Source organism: Cavia porcellus, unplaced genomic scaffold, assembly GCF_034190915.1.
Source record: "Cavia porcellus strain 051 isolate PalLab524CR breed Dunkin Hartley unplaced genomic scaffold, mCavPor4.1 scaffold_9, whole genome shotgun sequence".
Taxonomy (NCBI): domain Eukaryota; kingdom Metazoa; phylum Chordata; class Mammalia; order Rodentia; family Caviidae; genus Cavia; species Cavia porcellus.
Window position 1 is genome coordinate 46,974,850 of NW_026947492.1, and position 22,623 is coordinate 46,997,472.

General features: G+C 34.6%; 1 protein-coding gene across 1 annotated transcript in view; it reads right to left on the reverse strand.

Moving 5' to 3' along the window:
- Positions 1-4,225: 4,225 nt before the first annotated feature.
- Positions 4,226-22,623, reverse strand: part of Tmem135 (transmembrane protein 135) — a 271,301-nt gene continuing 252,903 nt past the window's right edge. Inside the window, exons 11-15 of the mRNA XM_063256292.1 lie at positions 19,936-19,999; positions 18,805-18,881; positions 10,587-10,685; positions 9,756-9,823; positions 4,226-7,453 (exon numbers count right to left, since the gene is read on the reverse strand). Of these exons, the coding sequence (XP_063112362.1) occupies positions 7,321-7,453; positions 9,756-9,823; positions 10,587-10,685; positions 18,805-18,881; positions 19,936-19,999 (441 nt within the window). The 3' untranslated portion in view covers positions 4,226-7,320. The remainder of the gene's footprint in view (positions 7,454-9,755; positions 9,824-10,586; positions 10,686-18,804; positions 18,882-19,935; positions 20,000-22,623) is intronic.

The following is a 22,623-nucleotide window of genomic DNA, read 5'->3' on the forward strand; positions in this document are numbered from 1 at the left end:
TATTTTCTTAACTCAGGAAAAGCTCTGGACTCTGCCTTACCTCTCACTTGACCTGCCATTTGGAATCTGTCTCCTGGTGCTGGCTACAGCAATCAAGATTCTGTTCATTTGTGGTTCTTGTTTTAGGGGTCACAGCTCTAAAACATGCTGCTCAGTGCCTGGTGTCTAGAAACCGCTAACAGTCATGTTTTCAAGTGATTTTAGGTGAGAAAGTAAGTGCTAGTTTCGGTTCTATGTAGACTGAGGGTTTGGAGCACTAGTCAGAAGCAGTGTGTTCTGGACTCATGACACTACATAACAAACTTCATATCAAAACTACTTTTGGAGGCAGTTTTTTTTTATTTCAATGTTACATGAATATTTTTAAGGGGAGCAGGTAAAAGATGCCAAATCAGTTTAAAATTTCAACTTGTGAAGATCTGAGTTCAAATTCCAGTTCTGTACACTTGAGCAAATTCCCAGCTTCTTTAATATCCTCTGAGAGGTGAAACAAAATAATGCCTACCTCACAGGGTGTGAGAAATGAAAGTGATACAAATAACCTGCAATGTAAGAGAGGCTCTCCTGCTATATACTTTCCTTTGCCCCTAAAAATGAGTATCAAAAGTCACTTGTTGGAGCCCAGCCTATATTGGTAAGTGATCTCAACCTTCACTTTCTAATAGCTAAGATCTTGTTATAGAAAAAAAAATCACAATATGTGACTGAAAAGCCAAACACAAAATGCAATTCTGTGAAAACTGTAATTTTACCCTGTGAAACTGGGTGGGAAGAAAGTCTTGTATCCCAGCCTGTCTACTTCTGGTTTGGCTTTGGCAGGTTTTAAGTGGAAAACAATCCAGAATTCCAGCTCTGCCATGAAAAAACAAACAAATGAAACAGATTACAAATCATGTGTGTAAGACCTCAAGCCAAATTGGCTCTAGTAGTAGCTGGGATAGTGGTAGGAGCCAATTTCCTGGAGTATTTACAAAATCATTTGTAAGGATAATATTTTCCAGATTTTCATAGGGATAGCTAAAGGTAGAGTTTAAGTTGGTAGATCATAAAGTTAGCAGCCATTTAACAGGCTGAGTCTGAGAATATCTCCCACTCTAACTTTATTCCCCATGTATAGAGGTTTCACATAGGTACTGAGACCCAGGATGAGCTATAGAGCCTCTCTGCTCTTAAAACAACCACAATTTAAAGAGCAACAGGTGAATATAGTGCTTATCAGAATCAAATGGAAATAAAAACAGAGATAAAAGATCAGACCAAAGCCTTCTGGGTGAGGATGGCAAAGTAAGATTAGAGCGTTTCACTGAGTACTTTCAGCCATTTGGATGGTAAACATCCAAATTGAATATGCTTCGACTACTGTACCCAGAAGAGCCTCTTTAGTGGGAATTAAGTCTGCAAATGGTGCCATATTAGGAATTGAGAAGAGCAGAAATTCTCACTGTATCATGAGCCAAATGTATACACAGTGGAAACAATAACCAAGCATAGAAGTTTGGTGTATAGTGTCATGAGTCCAGAACACACTGCTTCTGAATAATGCTCCAAAAACCTCAGCAAACTATCATGTTTGCTTGCTACATACCCATTGTCACAACACAGCTGGTATAGAACATATATTTGGGGATGCAAAAATACACCCAGCCAGGTGGAAATGGTCCCTTTGGACTCTTTGTATTTCTCTGGTTGGAATATACTGCCAGTTTTACATCAGCCAGATCCATCCAGTTTTCTTTGCCTGAAAAGCCACAGCTGTGGGAAAGAATGGGGGAAATGCTCCTTGCAAAATAACACAAGTATCTAGTACTTTGATACCATTATGGTCTATATATAGATGTCCCCTAAGAGCCACATGTGCTCAGTGGGGACTTTTGAAAGGTGACTGAACCATGGGAGACTACAGCTAAATGTGATGTTAGGCAGCAGGGCCTGATGGGAAGAAGTAAGCCATTGAGTTGTGTGACCTGGCAGGGTGCATCATCCTCCTGTGGGTCCTCTCTTCACTCTGTTTCCTGGCTATGACATGAGCAGCTTTCCTATTCTGGGCCTTCCACCATGCCTTTCTGCCTTGGAGCTGGCCAACTATGGACTAAAAGTGTGAGCCAAACCAAACTCTGCTCCTTTAAGTTGAAGATGTCAGGTATTCTGTTCCAGTGACAAGGAAAGACAGATGCCATTCATATAATCATCTTAACCATAAAGGTTGTAAAGGGCAAAAGACAGAATTTAACATAGATTTGTAATCTGCAAGAAGGTAGATTTAGGAAATTTACTTAAGGTGAAGGCACCTTGCTATCACACCATAATAACTGAGTGAAAAATTCAGAATTTTAGCATACCTACTTAAATATCCCTAAAGTCTGTTTTATTTTGAAGATATCTGGCAGACTTGGCTTGATGGACTAATGTTTTTAAACTGGCAGCTATAATTTTTAAAAGATGAGCAATGAAGAGGTAAAGAGGAGGAAAAGACAGAATGGAAGTTTTCCAAATCAGTGTGACATAGGAAAATGAAAATCCCAACCTACTAGACATTCCAGTGTAGTCTGTGTTCTCTAAAACCGAAGAATGAATTTTAGGAACAGCAGAGGTTAAGAGAATATATTTATTGAGAGAAAGCAAGCTTCTTTTTGGGAGAGAGACAGAAGGGGTCCCTAGTAGGTTGCCAAAGACTCTTGTCTCTTCTAGGGAATTTTACAGCAAAATCATGAGGTGAGATGGGTCCAAGGTGGGGAAAACTGGGAACTCCCGAAGTAGACGGGTATAAGGTGGGACGCAGCTATGGTCAACCAGTAAATTTAATTGTTCAGGTAAAACTGACCAAATCAGGGACAAATGGAAAAGCGAGTCACATAGCAAGTAGGCATGCTTAAAGAGCAGTGACTCTTCCTGTAGGGGATTGGGATGGTGACTCCTGGCTTCAAGATGATAGAGAACTTCTTAGATTATCAATCCTTAGGATGGGAGTGTATTTGCTTGATCTTCTATTAAGATCTGGCCCACAGCAGGAGGTGTTTGTCTCCTTCAAGGTTGCAAGGTATCTGGCCTTCTGCACTGGCTGGAGGGAGGCTCTAGCCCTGTCTGCCTGCCTGTAATATTTTCATCCAACTCAGCTGCCTGTAACAAGTGGAAGAGAGAATGGGAAATAAAACACAGGCCTGATCTATATGGAATGGCAATGTGTCAGTAAGAAATGTTTCTTAAGTGGAAAGTTAAAAGAAAACTTAAAGAGTTCTTAAGTGAGAGAAGTTTGTTTTCTTAAAATGTTTCATCTGTGGTTACTGGCATCAAATCAGTGGCTAAAAATTTTTTCCTTTGACATCTTTTTTTTTTTTTTTATTTTGGTGGCATTGGGGATCAAACTCACGACCTCACACTTGCCAGGCAGGTGCTGAGCTAAATCCCCAGCCCTTTGACATCTTTAATATAGTGGTTTTTCAGCTTTGTACACCTCACCTCATACATGTAAGATTGTTGCTACAGATGTAGACCAAATAACAAGTGATGTCCTAAACAAGAAAAGAAGGCACTGAAAGGAACTTTCCTTTAAGTGAGGAGGGGCAATTCTAAGATTGTTTCAGATTTTCTGTTACACCGTATCAGCTAAAACTGGGTCACATGAACATCCTTTTAGGAAAGGCTTGTTGGAAAAGTATATGAACAAGAAAAAATCAATGATGTGAAAGACTTAGAACATTTTTGCTCTCACATGCAATTATCCTATATACCATCTATTTAAAAAAGTCAGTGCTCCTAGAAATGTTTATGTCATTTATTTCATTATTACCACCCCTGTAGAAATCCTCACTTGATCAGCTAGAATCAAAGGATGCATAGGAGCTCTTGATTTCAAGGAGCACAAAGTAACACCAGAAAGCTGAAGAAGGGCAAAGGAACAAGAGATCAAGTGTAAAGATTCTAAGGCTGGCTGGGCTGGGGATGGGAAGGCAGGAGGGAGAGAAAAAGAGAGAAGGAGACAGAGAGGTATAGGAGAGGGAGAGGATCAGAGAGAGGAACAGGGAGAGGGAGGGAGACAGAGGGAGAGAGAGAGATGATACAGTGATAGCAAAAGAGACAGAGGGGAGGGAAATTAAAAGCAAGGTCAGCTTCAGAACAATCGTCCATTTACTTTTCTGAATTTTTTTCTTAATCATTCATTTTCAGTTATCGAAATTCTTCATGAAGTTAAAATGAATACTTAGGACATAAGCAGCAACAGCTGAGGTCAAGGAGTTAAGAGAGATAAAGTTTATTAAGTGAACAAGGCCACAATTTAGAAATGAGTACTTTTGCTTTTATGGAGTGAAGAACAACTTTGTTGCTGTATCAAACTACTTGAGATTTGTATGAAAATAAATCATAAGCAGAATTAAATGAATCTCTTGAGTTGCTGGCTTCTCTGCTCCAAACACATCAAGAACATCTGGGTTCTTGTTCCCAGTGGGCACTTCCTTGCTGCCAAGAGGCCTCTCAACCACCACCACAGGAGGGATTTGACACTGGTGTTAAAGTTCCTTGAGCATTAAAGACACTTTTATTACCTATCCACCAGCAATGGAGTTTGAAACTTGGGAATACGATACAAAACAAGTAGAACTTGGGGTTGGTGGGTAGGGCATTATTATCTAGGTCAAATGACAGTTTAGAATCTACAGGGAGATGTATACTCGGTTGCAACCAGAAAATACTGTGTAACCCATACAACCCAACAATTCTGGGTTGTATCATAAAATATATGTTCATTTTGGATAAAAGAGGATTATAAAATCTGACAGCAAACATAAATTGATAAAATTATAAATTAAGCAACAACTGATCAAACAATAAACAAAGAAAAAAGTAGGTATCGTGAAAAAAATTACAGAATCAATATTGAATTTATGAAAAAAAAAGAAGCAAAGATACTTCAGAAATGAGTGGTACTGAAAGTAGCTAATAAAAACTTGTAAAAATCTAATACAATTAGGATAATTTATTATTTTCTGATCTCAATCTTGATTGGTACTGGCTGTTGGATTTTATTAATACAAAAACTACAAGAAAACGAGCTCAATACTGTTGCTTTAAATGCGCTGTTTTCAGTTCACATAGAGATGCTAGAAAGATTAAGGGGCAAGTTACTGTTTATTACCACCATTTTTGGTGAAAACTTACCAGATATGATTTCTTCACAATTTAAATAAACTTAATGATGTGTTTTGGAAGGGAGACAGCTATTTCACTTTATTTCTGAGGCCAACTAACTGACAATCAATCCCTGAAAAGAGGTAGAAAGATTCACTTTGTCTTTCAGGAATACGATTTTTTCTTGTTTGCTAGAAATTTGTCCTAGTGAGATCAAACTGAACTTCTTGATTCACCCCTGAAACTAGCTAAGTACCCATTCAAGCTAAACATTCTCTACAGCTGTCTTCATTAATGGTCATTTTACATAAAATAAAAAAAACTAAGTACAATCTGATAAAAAAAATCTCATAGAAATGCAGTTTTTGACCAGCAGGTTTTTACTATGCAATCTTACAGAAATTGTCTTTCAATATCACAATGTCAATGAAAATGTCAATGAAATGTCAATGAAAATAATAACTTATGGATTGAAATGTGTTTTTAACCTAAGAGGAAAAATATTATAAACATAAATTCTGAACAGAAAAAAAATGAGGTGCAGGTAGCTGTGCTTTTTCAGTGCTTTAATACTTCATTTAAAAAAAGTAAACACAGCACCAATCATCATTTTGATTCCAGTGAAAACTTAAAATTATACTTATTTATCAAAGTTGAAGTCTGAAACCAAAATGATCTTTTAACAGTATTGCCACAGAGACAATTCTACTCTAAAAAGTCAATCACAACATGAAATTTTGACAAAAAGCAGCTCTTTGTTACCAAATACTGGAGTTTGTCTTTTTGTTGGATTTCAACTTGCCATAGCAACCAAGGATAAGACTGCACACAAACCGCAGTATGCAATGCTTGATGAAATCAAATATGAGATTAAACACTTTTAACACCTGGATTACAATTCCTGCTGTAACACAAATTGTACTGAATTTACAATGGCCTAAAATTTAGCAACAAAATCTATTTTTAAAAATACCACCTTTCTTATATGTTACCTTAACTGTAGACATTACAACCATTTTAGTTTCTTATTTAGAGATACATAACCTCTCCCTGAAAAACTTGAAATAGTTATCATACTTCAATCAGCTTTCTGAATTACTTTATAATCAGCAGTGACTATTTTATTGCTTCTTTAATCAGAGTAAAAAGAATGACAGTGATTTCTGAAAAGTAAACTGGAGAACACGAATCTAATTAACAATATAACACTTTTTAATAACCACTGGATTTGAATATTATTTTTAGTTGTAAAATATCCATTGTTTAGGAGAAACAGATGTGAAGGTACAAACTGCTAAACTTGCCAAAAATTGTTTCAACCTATAGGACTCTGATGTCTTCCAAAACAACAATAGCACACAAACTGAACAATAAAGAATTCAGTCTCTATAAATGAAAAAAATATAATATTTCTATAGGTTTAAAAGATTTGTTTTTAAATATTCAAGTGTAATCCTATTGTAAAAGATTAAAACATACATTTTAACTGTATCAGATGTGTAGATTTCCATTTGTTCCTAACTCATTAATATGTAGGTTCACTGGGCCAACAAACAGTTTATCTGGTAGGGAGAGATGGTCATATCAATTGACATAAAGAGCACGGATATAACAACATTCACCTATATGGGTGAGATCCATTTTTACATCCCTGAAATATAAGTGGCTGCTTTCTCCAATTACATTGCTCTGTACTAAAGCAGCATTGCCCATGAAGATTCTTTCAAAGCTAATATTCCACCTTTACAAGTAACAATTCAAATTAAAAAGATAAAGACCAAATTCATGTACCCATGACCCTTTGTAAATCCTAACATGTAGAAACATTCTTAGTTTTAACCAGGAATTACATTGGAATGAAACAATGGTATCTTTTAAAGTAATTTTAAGTGTACTCTACATATATCACTCAATATTTTGTGGACATAATTTAATCAATAATAACATCATAATGTTAATCACTATTGTGATTCAGAATTAGATTCTGGCTATAGAGGAAGCTTAATTATTAAGCAACACCTTCCTAAAAAAGCTTCTGTATTTCTGATTGGTAATAAAACATCAATAACAACAAAAATCTCCAAATGAAGTAACACTGAAGTTTGAGCTTGGGCCCCCTTCTTCGTGTTAAACATAATTAACTCTTCAAAATAAAATGATGAGACGTATAGTCACATTAATAACTTATAGTCGTCTTCAAGAAAACTCTATGGGTAATTCTGGTGTTTCAACTGTGTATCTTGGATCCAATCTGGGGGTGAAATCCTGAAAATATTTAGATGCATCTGTACCAAAAACATCAAGGACTTTTCGATTCATTACAGCAAATCTGTAAAACAGAAGACACAATGAAGAAATATTTAGCAAACATTATAAAATAAAGTGGTTCACTTTATTGGCTCTGTTTTCCTAAAATGGAGAACAGAAAGAGCTTACCATGGTCAATGATCTAAACTCTGACAGATTTAGGTCATATGGGTAATGCACTGTCTAGGATTCACTGTATTTTATTTAAAGAGATGATTCTTATACCCCAAACCACAGATTGCAACCATTATTTCAAATCTTTCTGGAGTTCATTTTACTACATTATCTCAAATAGAAAATTTCACTCATTAGTATTTCCCTGGTAAATAAAACCACAGGAAACTAAACAATGAAGAAACTAACATTTATCAATGGAACAAAGGTATTAAATGTAATTTCTCTCATAATTGAGATTGTAGTATCTCAAAATCATAATAAAACACTTCCAAATATGCAAATGTGTCATGATTAAAAAGTACCAAGCATAAGGCTCTTAATTTCTAGTAAATATAACAGAGTAAAAGTAGAGCCTTATGTTACTCCTCACCTAACTAAAAGATACAAATTTTTAAGAGGCACACATTTAGATAACATACAGGATAGATCTTTCATGCCTCTTTTCCTACTTACAAGCATTTCCTTTCTGGAGGAAAGGATAAAGGAAAATTAGTTTTGAATCACTGGCCAGCATCATTATTCCAAGAGCCAATAAATGTGACTTTTAGTTCTTTTCCAAAGTAAGTTCACTTCCAGAAAAATGAACTGGTAAGACTCATTAATGTGAAGAACATTTTATGACACACAAAAAAAGATGAAACAATAGACAATGGATTCTGAAGTCAGACTTCCTGGTTTGTATCCCAGCTCTTTCGTTTATTAGCAGTATGACTCTGGCAAATCACATAACCTCTCTGTGATCCTAAGTTTCTTTGTATGTAAAATAAAGATAACAACAGTACCTATCTCAGGAAACCATTTTAAGGATTAAAATAGAGGTAACCTAAATTTGTATCTTAAAACTGTATGTGGGATATTGTACTATGTAAGTACCTGCTATTATTACTGCTGTTGTTAAACATCCTAAATGTGCCACAATCATACTTTGGATGGGCTATCGTTGGGATATGGTTTGTCCCCCTAAGGTTCATGTACTAGAACACTGATCCCAGTGTAGCAGAATTGAAGTGGTGGAACTTTTAATTGGTAGGGCCTAGTATAAGGAAAATAGGTCACAGAGTCTCCACTCTCAAAAATGGAAGCTAGTTTTGCAGAGTATTTTGGGTCCTGGACGACCGGTTTAATTCCCACAAATACAAATTACTATGAAACAAGGCACACCATGATTTTTCCCTGTACATGTGGCCAATTCCCTTTCTTGTTCTCTGCCATACTGTTACACAGTCAGAAGACCTCCCAGAATGCCAATGTCATGATGTTTGTCTAAACCTCCTGGCTACTAGAATCATGAGCCAAATTAGCCTCTTTTCTTTCTGCATTACTGTATCAGGTATTCCATTATAACAACACTAAACAGACTAAGACAATGCAAATTATCACTTCATTATAGACAGAAAGAAACTTAGTCAAAGTAAGTAAGTTTCCCACAGAAAAATGACTAAAGTATCAATGTTGCAGTCAAACTTAGGTCTGTGTGACTCTAAACCCCATGTTTTTTCTGTTAGGTTAGACTGTCTTCCCCCAAATTAGATTAGCAATAGAAAAAAAAAAAAAAAAGAGGAGGAGGAGGAGAAGGAGAAAGGAAAGCGAAATAGGAAGGAAAGGAGAGAGAAGAAAGGAGAGGGAAAAGAAAAGGAAGAGGAGGAAGAGAGGAAAAGGTTGAGGGAGGAGGGAGAGGAGGATGCTAGGGGAAGAGAAAAGGATGGAGAGGAAATGAATATGACAGGAAAGGTAGAAGAAAGTAAACTTAAAATATCAGTCAATGGAAGATGATTATTTTTCCAAAACAGAAATCAATTAATTATAGATATGAACCATTTTAATAAATCTGCTTAATATTTTTAATCAAAAAGATCCAAAATTCAAAAAAGTAGGCTTCAGTATTATGGAGCAATTAATTAACAGTTGAGAAATCAATGATGTTACTCTAGAACACTTGAAATATCTAAAATATTATGAAGAAAAATACAATAATGCTCACTTCAGGATGTCCCGTGAAGTTCTTATCAAGTTGATAATACTGGATTTATATACGACTATCTGCATTATCACTGAAAGAACATTCCCTCAAAACAACAAAATATTTCATAATCTTTTATAGAAGCTGCTGTTCTTCTATAAGCATTCAAAACATCTCTGTCACTTACCTTCCCTTAGTGAGCCTTAAAAGGAACTTCCAGTAAGATGGTCGCAAGTTCTGAACTTCCATTACGGCCTAAGATTATTCAATTTGAGATTTCTTTTAGTAGATGCAAATATTATTTACAGCCCAAGGCAACAAAATAATGTCTATCTCTAGATTTACTGCTCATTATATTTTTCAAATGATGGTAATAACAATAATATAAAAATATGTATTTGTATTTAAGTCAAAAGTCATCAACAATCTTTGAAAATATGCCTTAAATAATAAAATCAACAGTCAGTATCAATTATCATTAGTATTTACTGAGTACCCATTAGACAGGTGACCCTTTACTGATTTCATTAGTTCATCAACGTGGCAACATTCCTGTGAGAAAAGAGCAAATAAAACCTCTCCCAAAACTGCAACAGCTCTTTATGACCATTACACAATACCAAGAGATTAAATAAAACTTTTATTAAACCAATTGTTCCCTCATCTTCATTCTCTGAGTAATGTTGAGAAGAAAATGCAATCATTCATATTTATGCCCAAGGTATATTTTTTCTTGAAGAAGTATAATTAATTGAGTGTTCTATTCACTGTATCGGAGGAAGGATTTATCTGCAGATTGTGTTCTTTTTAAATCTAAAAACTGATCTATTCATAAAACAAGGCCTGGCCAATGTTAATAGGTACTATGATTTGTGACATTTAAGCTATCTTGCTGGGAGAACAACAAAAAAACATAAAATATGATAAACTGAAATGTTTCCAAGCTGTTATTTTCCCTCATTGGATTAATGTAAATTAAAAACAAACTTCTATTTCTCTTTTCAAAAGCTATACTTACTGCATGGAAACAAATTGCTGTAGAGATAGAGTAAATGATAGTATCTGCATGAGGAAAATAGGGAACCTTCCCTGCTTGAATTCCTTTGAAATATATTGTCTGCAAAACAAGTATAAAGCAAGAGTTATATAAAAAAAACCCAAACAGCATTAACAATACCATTGAGTAGTATGTTTCCTACCCATAACTGTGTCTTCTACCTATCTGAAACCTAATACTTCTCAGAGCTCAAATCACATTATATTTTCTGTGACAATGTCAAGTGTCAGCCCATCCCTCTTCTTCATTCCTTCACTCCAACTACCAGCTTCAAATAGCAATAGTTTCCTGTGGAATTCAATAGCATTTTATTACTACTGATATCATTTATTCTCCAATGCTTTTCTTTTTATCTCCTGCTATCTGATCACTTGGATATGTGAAATATTCTTAACAGATTTAGACACACATGAAAATAAACAATGAACATGCAAGTGAGAACAGGCAGAGGCTGTGCTTATAGAGATCTAGCAAGGGACTCATCCACACTCCCCTCAGTTGTACTGGCAGAGACTCAGGAGCTGATAGGAAAGGGAAGGTTTCAAGTATGCTGTGAATGAAATCGGTTGGTAGTGGAAGTTGGATACTGGCTGGCTAGAGGTGGCCAGATTTTGTATTATTGGTCTGACAGCTGATTTCCTTTCCTGTGCTGACCCATCCAGGGTGACTGCTATAGAGGGTGTGGCTTTCTTTTTAGGCTGGTTACTTTGGAGACAGCAGGTCAGAATTCCATGGTCCAGCATGGTCTGACCACTGTCCATTTGAATATTGAGCTTTCCACTTATTTTTCAAAGTGCCTTGTTGACAGTTTGAGTGCAGTGATGGCGACAGAGTTTGTGGGGTGGATCCTAGACAAACAGCTTAGCTCACTGGAGGCCCAGAGTCTGAACCCAGCAGGTAACTTTGGGCAGACAATTTTCATAAGGTTGTTAAAGACTAAGAAATATAAATGTGACAGGTTTTCTATTTTTATTTACTTTTTGTTTTTTAAAATTTATTTAAGAGGAAAAAAGACATAGAAAACAAAAACAAAAAGCAAAAGGGACAAAAAACAAAAACAAACCCAATACAATAAAAGTATACAGCTTCCGGGAGAACGTGGTGGATAGATAACAGCAGCTACAGAGGCTCTCTTAGATAGCCAGCTTAGATTCCAGGAATGGTGCAATGTGGGGAGTCCTAAGCAGGGGGAGATATATCCTGCCAACCCAGGAACAAAGTAAGCTGAGAGAAACCAACTGGAAATGCAATCCCGGTGCTACGAATGGAACAGCTAAAGTCTCAGTGTGGAAGCTGGAACCCACGCCTCTGGAAACCATGGCATGAATTTCCTGCCGCCGCCACTGCATCTGAATCGGCACAGCAAGGATACAGACGTGAAAGGTCTGAGAGCGGGAATTGGCAAACCGAATTGGGAGCAGAGCTGGCGGGGAGCCCTGCATCGACCTGCGGTGAGTGAGAGGAACAGGGACCCTTCCATAGACTAGGAGGCTCTGACAGAGGACACTGTGGGACCGGGCAGACCCTAGCCGGAACAGGACGCTGCAGTGAGTTCAGTCATATATTCCCCTCTCAAGCAGGATTGGTAGGGAGCACTTGACCTGGGTGATGCTGCAGACTAACCCAAACCAGGCTAGCCCAAACCAGGTCCCTGCACCTGGCAGTGTACCCTAATGCAGGGAAGCCTTTAGCAGGTTGACCTGGAGGGGCAGGCTCAGCATAGGCTGCCCAGGTCTGTGTCTCCTTAGTACACTGCAGTGTGCAGGAACACCTAGCCAGCACGATTCAAACAATCTTTAACCAACAAAGAAAGAAACTGGACCTGCTATATACGCTTGTATGGAAGGAACAAAAAATATGGAAAGAGGGAGTATCAAGAAAGGGTCCTCAGTCCCCAATCTTAAGAACACTGATCCAGGAAAGGTAAATACAAAGGAGAATGAGGACAGAAAACAATGCAATATCAGACACGGCACCAACAGACATAAAGCGATATCTCCGGGACCTCATAGATGAGTTCAAAAGTGAACTATTTAACCAAGTAAAGCAAGATATAAGTAGAATAGTTAATGAAATGCTAAGCACCTCCCAAGAAAAAAACAGACGATGGAATGGAAAAACAGAAAAAAAGGAGGACAACTGTATGATGGGGAAAATAAAGAAAGTAGAATACATGAAGCAGGTTCAAAGAGATTACGAGGAAACTAAAAACTCCACTGAAAGCTGGCATAATAGCTTGAAAGAAACTAAGGATAGGTTATCTGAACTGGAGGACAGATTTGCAATGTGGGAGCATGAAAGGAAAAACTTCTTAAAAATAACAAAGAAACAAGCAGTAACAATACAAAGGCTAGAAGATGATAAGAGGATCAATAACTTAAGAATTAAGAATGTAAAGGAAGAAGCAGAAATACAAACAAATGAACTGCAAAGGCTATTCACAGAAATAAGCAAGGAGAACTTCCCTAATATGGGAAAAGGTAAAGATACTCAGATCTATGAGACATACAGGACCCCAGCCACCTAGAACCCAAACAGAACTACACTCAGGCATATAATAATCAAAATTCCAGAAATCCAATATAAGAACAGAATATTAAAAGCTGTCAGAGACAAGAAATAGATCACTTACAAGGGAACACCCTTCAGAATTATAGCAGACTTCGTGGCACAAGCCATCAAATCACGAAGAGCATGGGGCGAAATAATTCAAGCTTTGAAAGACCATAACCTCCAGTCAAGATTGATATATCCTGCACAACTGTCCCTAGAAATTAATGGAGAAACAAGGTGCTTCCAGGATAAAGAGGAACTAGGGGAATTTGCAACCACCAATTCAATTCTATTGATAATACTGCAGGACACTCTAAAAGAGAAAAATAACAAGATTCCAGAAACAGTGGCAGAGAGGCCACAATGAATAGAACAGAAAGAGAAATGAAGAAGACAAACTGACAACAAACAACAGAAAAAGAGCTCAACAGAAATGAGGCAGAGAAGATTGGATGGTAGGAACAGCTATTTTGGAGAAAACAAGACATCATAATAGCTAGTGCTGATTTAATATCATCTTGTTTTGAAGTCCCATCAAGCTTTTATTCTTCTGTCTCCATCAGTCGTAACATGTTGTATCTTATTGGATTTTAATATATGTGATAATATAAACAAAAACTTTTATAGACAAGGAGATAATACAGAAATCATGTTCATTTTCTGTTAGTTGGTTCTAAAACCCTGTAATACTGTTGAATGGTTTGACATTGTCGTGATATGTTTGATACTACAGTATACGAAGTTATACTCAAAGATTACAAGAGACACTATAATAACTAATTTTATGTTGGGATATCTTGTGGAGAAACACTATTTTGCTTGAATGGTTATGTTCTGACCTGTGCTGTTTTGTTGTTATGTCCTCTTTTATCTCAATCTCCTTTTTAAATTATTTTTTTATTTTTATCTTTTTAATTAAGGAAAAAATAAAACATAGCAGGATATATTATAGTAATCCACTTTGATTTCCTGTTAATTTAATTTGACACCCTGTATTGCTCTCACCATCTTGTTTTGACTGGTTTTACTCTATTCTGTTTTGCTTGATAGTACCAAGTTTGAGAGTATATGCAACAACTGTGAAGATAGTAAGATTCACTATGATGCCCATTCTGGTTTGACTATTATCTTCTTTTGAAGTCCAGCAATGTCTCCAATGTTTTGGTTTTATTGGTTTTGTTCTTTGCTGTTTTGTTCAATTTTAATATAACTGATGATATAGGCAATTCTTTTTAAGATAGCAAGAGGCATTATGGTAACCATTGTTGATCACCTTGTATTCTGTTCTTACATTATGTGCTATGTCCATCCTTTTGATTTGACTGACTCTGTTTTGTTATGTCACATTTGGTTTTATTCTCTTCAAAAAAAAAGTAATAAGAACTGTGGGAGTAATAAAACCCAAAATGTGTAGTTATGTATTGTAAAAAAGAGAGGTAAAGAATGTGCTCCTAAGGACATAACTGCATGTATAGTTAAGCGTATAAGATAGGTAACCATACTACTGAGTTTTTGTTGGATCACTGAACTGTTTGCAGTCTCACTGTTTGAATGTCCATTTTATATGCTTTAATTTTGTAATGTGAACAACTATTTCTAAGATGACAATATGTAATCTATTAACTAGTGGTTTCCTGTTTACTTTTTTAAATTCTGTATAACTTGTACTTTTTCTGTTTTTTTTTCTTTTTCTCCTTAAATAAAGTTTAAAAAAATAATAGTATAGGTTTACAAAACAAGATGGTAGGAATTTGACAATGGTTTTAATATTGCATATTGTTACCTTCAAAAGAGTTGCTTAAAATATGAACATTAACTGTTTTTTCAATACTTAATACATTAGTAGTATAGTCATTGTAGCTATCTAATACATATATATACAAATCTATGTCTTTTCCTTTTCCCTTCCTTCTTTCCTTCTTTCCCCATCCCAATTACTTTTCCTCTTTGAGCGGTTTCTTACCCTTACATTGTATTTTCTCCAATGTTTTTTATAAGTGATAAAGTTCTCCCTTCCTTGCTAGACCTGCTCATTCATTCATTCATTCATTTATTCATTCACTCATCCAGGGAAAATTTACATTAACAATATGCATTAAATTTAGCATTAACAATATGCTAAACATAATGTTAGGAGCAAGGTATTTAAAATGAACAAACTATAGTGTATAGTACACATCACTAAGGCATGAATTTTTGTGTGCATGTGTGCAAGTAAACTTGGCTCCTCAGAAGAAGTAACTACTTTTCCTGAAACAGAAGAATTGCAGAAAAGACTACATTTGAGTAGTGTTTCTAAAACCATATACAATATTATAATAAAATTAATTATTGGAAAAATAAATTAAAAAACATAATTAAACCAAATTTATACTATGGAATTCAAAATATAAAACACTACTCTGTCAAATTGCTATAAAAGGTCCTCAGTACTTACTATTATTGCACTCACATTACCACTGAATGGTAGTAAACAGGCAATGAACTAATAGTAGTCTGCTGTTGACACTTTTTATAGTGTTGCCTTGTAAGATGCACAGAATCAACAAGTAAATAAGAGAGAAAATGTGGATGACGTGCACAGCATGAATGCACATCTCATATATATTTATCCTCTCTTTCTCTCTCTCCCTCTCTAAGACAAAATAAACTTTTACTCTTTATAAGCTCAATTATCTCAGGTATTATAGTAATAGAAAGTTGACACAATGCAGCTAATTTGACACAATTTTCACTACATAACATTTCAATGTAACATTAACTTTAATCATAGAAAAAATGATGGCAAGACTCTTTTAATTAATTTTACAAAAGGCATGCTAAGTTTATATTTGTATTTTTCTTTATTAATAGAAAATCCTCATCAGCATATTCCATACAAGTTTAATTTGCCAAAATCAGCTATGGCCAGAGGATATATAATACATTAGTTGGCTTTAAAAGCTCTAGCCAACTACACAAGGAAACAACTATAAAACACCTCCTACAAAGTAGATTTCAATATTGGTTTCCTTTGTGTCAAAGAATGTATTTTGCTACCAAGGAATTATTGTTTCTCTTTTCTTCTTCACTAGCAGCTTTGTCAACTATATTTCAAAACAAGCATCAATTCTGTGTAATTCTCTGTTTAGTCAATTTTCTATTGCTGAGACAAAATACCTAAGAATATCAATTGAAAGGAGGAAAAATTTGTCTGTTTTATAGTTTCATGGTCACTTGACCTGCTGTTTCTGAGCCTGTGGTGAGGCAGAATATTCTGGTGAGGAGCATGTGTTAGAGCAAAGCTACTCACCCTACTCACCTCATGGAGGCTGTTAAGCATGAGGGGCAGGGTAGAAAGAGGGGGAAAAAAAAGAGGGGGAAGAGGAGGCAGACTGTCAATGTCACCTTCAAGGGCAAACTCCTAGTGACTTCACTTCCTTTTACTAGACCACACCTCACAGCACCACAGGCTGACAAACAAGCCCTTAGCACATGGCCTTTGGGGGACATTTCAGGTCCAAACCGTAACAACTTCTCCCCATTGCTGACAATGCTGGAATGAGCTACCATCTTGCGCTAGAGACTATGTTCTCCTAGCTTCCTAAAGTCTTATTTCCCTCCAATATACTCTCTCTATAAAAATCAGAAAGGCTCTTCTAAAATGTGAATTAAATCATGTCATTTTCTTGCTTTGAACTCTTCAGGAGCTTCAAACTATAATGAGAATAAAACCAGACTAGTTTCCATAGCTTTTAAAATCCCACAGGATCTGTCGTCTGCCATCTTCCTTATTTCATTATCTATAAGTTCTCTCTCCACACATACACATGAAAAGCAAATATATACTGGAATTCTCTTAATGTTATTAGGAACACAGATTTTCAGTGTAAGACAAAACTTTTATAACTATCAAAAAAAACCCCTATAATCAACTTTGAACTATAAATAATATGCTCCAACTTCTCTCACTTTCTCTGAGAAAAAGCTCCATTTACTGAGAAAGCCAAGAAACAATAAACAGGCACCCACACTGAAGTCTCTAAACAGGTTTTCCCACCAAAAGAAACTAGGAACCATTAAAGAACAGATTAATTCTATGTCTGGGAAAGAAAATAACCCAATGAGCCTGTAATATCTTGATTTATAACAAGAGTATCAAAGACTCAAAGATAATGGTCTATATCAAAAACAGGAGTCAAGCCAGGCACGTGGTGATGCATTCCTATAATCCTAGCAGATGAAAAGCTTAAGCAAGACTTCAAAGTCAACCTGAACTACATACTAAGACTCTGTCTTGAAAAAAGAGGCAAAGATCGGGACAATTTGAGCATAGTAAATACAATTCAGATATGCTAAAATCTATGGCTTCAAAATGGTACCTTGAAAATAAAGACTCACAAGACAATTTTGTGATGCTAAGGTACTAACTCATTTGGAATGCAGATACAAAAGAAAAATAAGCATTTTATTTTCACTAAGAAAATATTTCAAAGGAGAAAGCTCTTTAGAGTCATTTTAGCTAATGAATACAGAAGAAATAATAATAGTAAATCACCACTATTTTACAACTCTTAATAAAATAATGAGCGCCAATAATGATCATTAATGACTGCTAAAACAGGGGAAAGATGATTGGGGAACTGTAAGATGGTTCTCTCAATATCTGGTTCAATAATTAATCTTAGCAGTAGAAAAAAGAGAGACAACCAGACATTACTGAGGCTCTTAATGCAATGAAATAGTACATTCACACAGCAAGTAAATGTCAACTATTTCTACCACCTTACCCCCACCAAAAAAAATTACAGTTGAATATGCTTAAGCCTATAGAAAGCATATAACTAAACTTATGCCTAGTTAAGTTTACAGAAAATACATTAGTTAAAGGAACATAATAAATACCAATAGGAATGCAACCTGCAAAATCCAAAATGTGGGAAATCTCTCAGGACTAATGACATGTATGTAACTTCAAGAAATAAACAGCAAGAAATAAAGGAGATACACAAAAGAGGAAAAGATAACCCTTATACAAAATTAAGAGATTCCACTTGAGCCTTGACTCAAAGAGATTACACAAAGACATTTATAAGATAATCAGTGAAGATGAAATCATTTCATTCAATATATGATAAGGAATTATTAGGGTTTTCTAAAACATATGATATGGTATTGTGCATATATTTTGGCAGAATTATGGATCTGATCTTAAGAAATTTTAATGCTGAGTATTTAACAGATGAAGTGCTGCCATGTCTCAGGTTCAGTACTGGGATAATGAGTTTAGATAAAAGGAAATTGGCCAAATGCTAATAAAAGCTGCATGCTGAATATATGAAGGTTAATTCCACTATTCTTTATATATAAGTATAAATTTCAAAATAGCACAAACACAAAAACCACTTTTATGGCATACGAATCTGTCTTTGTAAAGAGCATATATGTTTCTGCCACTAAAGTAATTAACAACTAAAAAAGCTTTACATTTTTTGAGATTCTTTTAAAGATTTTTATTAATATATGTTTTACAGTACATAAAATAGTTATATTCATTGTGAGGAGTTAGTGGAAAAGGGGATAAAAAGTATAATTAAAAAGCTTTGTATCTTTTGGAACTATTTAAGCATTAAAAATGCTGGCTTACCTCCACCAATTTGGAAGCTAAATACATGGAAATTGTTGTGCTTTTATAAAACATCATTGATATACCTGCCAAAAATCCTGAAACAGCAAAAAAGGAAAAACTGATCAGACTGCAATGTATTCAATGAAAAAGATTAAAAACATCAAAAACATTCATTCACTTATACAGGAAAGAAATCACTTGTAGCACTATTTCTCATTACAACATAATCAACCATAGTACTATACCCAATAACATTAAAAGAGTGACTCCTCATACTCACACATTTTAAAAATTTTTTAAAAATTTAATTTTCAGGATTAAAAATGAACAATTATAACATACATGTAGCAATAAATTTTACATGTCAGAATTAACTTTAAAAACATTAGTGGCCTTGCCAAATACAACAATCTTTGAAAATCATTTTTAAAAGCTATTTGTATCACTTCTGATTTTAAGTGGGAATATTTATTTATTTATAAATGGAAAATGGGGATAGAATACTAATAGTATTGTCACTAATAAATTATCTGATATGGGGGCTGGGGATTTGGCTCAGCAGCATAAGTGCCTGCCTTGCAAGCAAGCAATTGTGAGTTCGATCCCTGGTATCGATAAAAACGAAAAAAAAAATAAATAAATAAGTAAATAAATTATCTGATAAACAATCTATTTAACTTAAGCAGTATAAATATATACTGTACTTTGAAAAATAATCATTACTTTTAAAATTCATGAAATTAATTTCTTTACAAAGTTATCATTTTCTGTTAAAAAGAATATTTAAAGAAATCTACTTGAAATCCCATTAAACATGTATACAATATTTAAACCATTTTGCTCTTTTGTGACACCTTCTCTAAGATTTTTGGCCTTAGCAGCACAGATCCCATAGTCATTATACTGCCAACTCCAAGTACCAGATGACAAGAGCCTCCTAACAGGATTAACTATGCCGACAAAATATTTGGGTAAGTGTCTCCAGAGCGATCCTACGCAACAGAAAAAAGAACATAACAGAAATTGGAAGAATTTGGAAGCATTTTCTGATTCGCTGCTACCACTGACTGATAAAATAATAATCATTCTTTATTATCATTATTGTTATTACTACTACTACTACTACTACTACTACTATTATTGTTTTACCAGCTACAATAGCATGTAGTTCATCATCCAGATTTCTGATCCAGCGCAAGAAGCAACTAGTACCCTGTGTTAAGGAGAAAATACAAAGACTTCAATTATTTTATTTATAAAAAGTCGTGAAAACATAAACAACTGGTATGATTCATTCACTAGATGGCCTTGGAGACAAACTAGTGATGTTATATCAATCAAACAGAACAGATGATTGAGGAAATTATGAATACAATCTATTTAAATTACTACTCTAGAAAGACTATGAAGAAATTACATATTATACTTTTATTGTACTGATGTTTCCAAATAAACTCATAAATTCTACTTTTGCCCAAACATGAAATTCTGGGGAAAATGTCACTTCCATCTTAAAAAGGGGAATAAACATAGACAAACTACAAGGCTGTCAAGTCAGAATTCTACTCCCACAGAACATATATTCTTAATACTGAAAGTGAAGCAGAGACTTTTTCTAAATAGATAAAAGCTGAAGAAAATGTATCATCAGCAGATCTGTGCTACCAGAAAAGATAGTTCTTCAGGCAGAAAGAATACGGTAACAGACAAGAATTTAGATCTATAAAAAGACATGAAGAGCTCTGAAAACAGAAAAATAAAGGCAAATTTAGGAAACATGTTTCTCATCTTTAATTATAAAAGTGAATTAACTGCCAACAACAAGGTCCAACAGGTTACGTCCCACTATCCAAATCTGGCCTGTCATCTGGTTTTATAATACTCAGTAGCTAATACTGTCTTTTGTTTGCTTGTTTTATTTGGTGTTTTGAGATAAGGTCTCACTGTGTTGCCCAGAATGACCTTGAATTCCTGGGCTTAAGTTTAAGTGAACTTCTTAACTTAGCCTTCCAAGTAGCTGGGTCTACAGAAGTATGTCCCTATACCTGCCTTAGCTTTCAATACAGTTTTTTATAGTTAAGTGGATGAAAAATAAATCAAAAGAATATTGTGTGATATAAAAATTACATGAACATCTAGTTGTAAAGTGATAAAGTTTTTATTAGAAAATAGCCATGCTCATTCATGTGTTTATTATCTATGTGTTTGCATAGTAACAGCACAGCTGACTCGCTATAAGAAAAGGCTGTAAGACTAAATATTTTAGGCTATAAGAAAGCCTAAAATATTTACTGTCTGGTCCTTTATGGAACAAGTTGACTGACCACTGGTCTAAAGCAAATATAATAGCCATATATTGTGGAATTTGTAACATTTGTAAGCATAAATGTGCAGCACAAAAATGGAAAGAATTATAAGTATAGTGCTGTGAGGTTCTCAATTTATCCACAAAGTGACATAATACTAAGATACATTGATAAATTTAAAAGGCATATTCCAAATGTTAAGGCAAACATTAAGTTAGAAAAAGAAATATTAACAATGAGCCAATAATAAAGATAGAATGGAGTGTTGCAAAAATACACAATCAATCAAAAAAGCAGAATAAAAGAGAGAGAAAAAAATGAAACAAATTCACAACAACTCATAAGAAGGCAGATGTTAGGGCAACAACATCATAAGTATGTTGAGTGTAAATAGTCTAAACATATCAATTAAGGATATAGATGATCACACTTAATAAAAAAGGAAGAGTGAACTATACAGTGTAAAAGAAATGCACTTTTCAAATGAACATGGAAATATTAAAAAAATATAAACACTATACCATTAAACATTAATTAAAAGAAAGCTGGAGTAGCTATATTAATATCAGAGACATAGTACATTTCAGAACAAGGATTATTACCAGAGATGAAAAAGAACATTACATGCCAGATATGGTGGCACATGCCTGTTATCTCAGCACTCTTGTTAGGCTGAGGTGGGAAGACTGAGCGAGCCCAGCCTGGGAAACTTACCAAGATCCTGTCTCAAAATAAAAATACAAAAAAGGCTTGGGATCTAGCTCAGAACCAAAGCTCTGGATTCAATCCCAAATATCAAAACCAAAACATACAAACAAACAAACAAAACCAAAAGGAACATTAAAAATGTAAAAAAGGATCAGGTCACGAGAAACAGAGAGTAAAATTTATCTACTTGCTGTTATCTTAATTATATTTTTTTATAGATGTAGTGGCATAGAATATTTGTTTCAAAAACTCGTATGTAGCTTTGGAACATCATATACAAATGTTCCATGCAATTCTTTTACTCAGTTATATTTTCTTAAATACTATTAGTTCACATTCCTTAGCAAATAAAGAGTAAAAGAAATTTTAGAAAATGAAATATAATTATACATTGAGATAGTGGAGATGGTGGAAAGTAACCAACCTGGGACTAAAAACGCTTAAGATAATCCCCAAGGACACAAAAAGGTTTATGTTATAAATAAATATAAACACTGTAATATGGGAAATGAAAAAGAATGTGAATATAAACATATAATTATCAGTAATTTGTCCTTAACTCTTATATGCTCAGAGATTAGCAATGCTTCCTACTCAAATTATATTTTTATATGAGTAATATTTTAAAATAAGTGATAAATTATCTGTAGTTTATCTATAGTTTGATACTCCTTTCCATAATAAATAAATTTTTCATACCTAACTTTATGAGTAAAGTTTTACATAAAGGATACATAGCCATTTTACCAAAAATAACTCAATTTGAATTATTTTCAGCATTAATCTTCTTTGAGTTTAATAAGTATATACCTATATCTATATT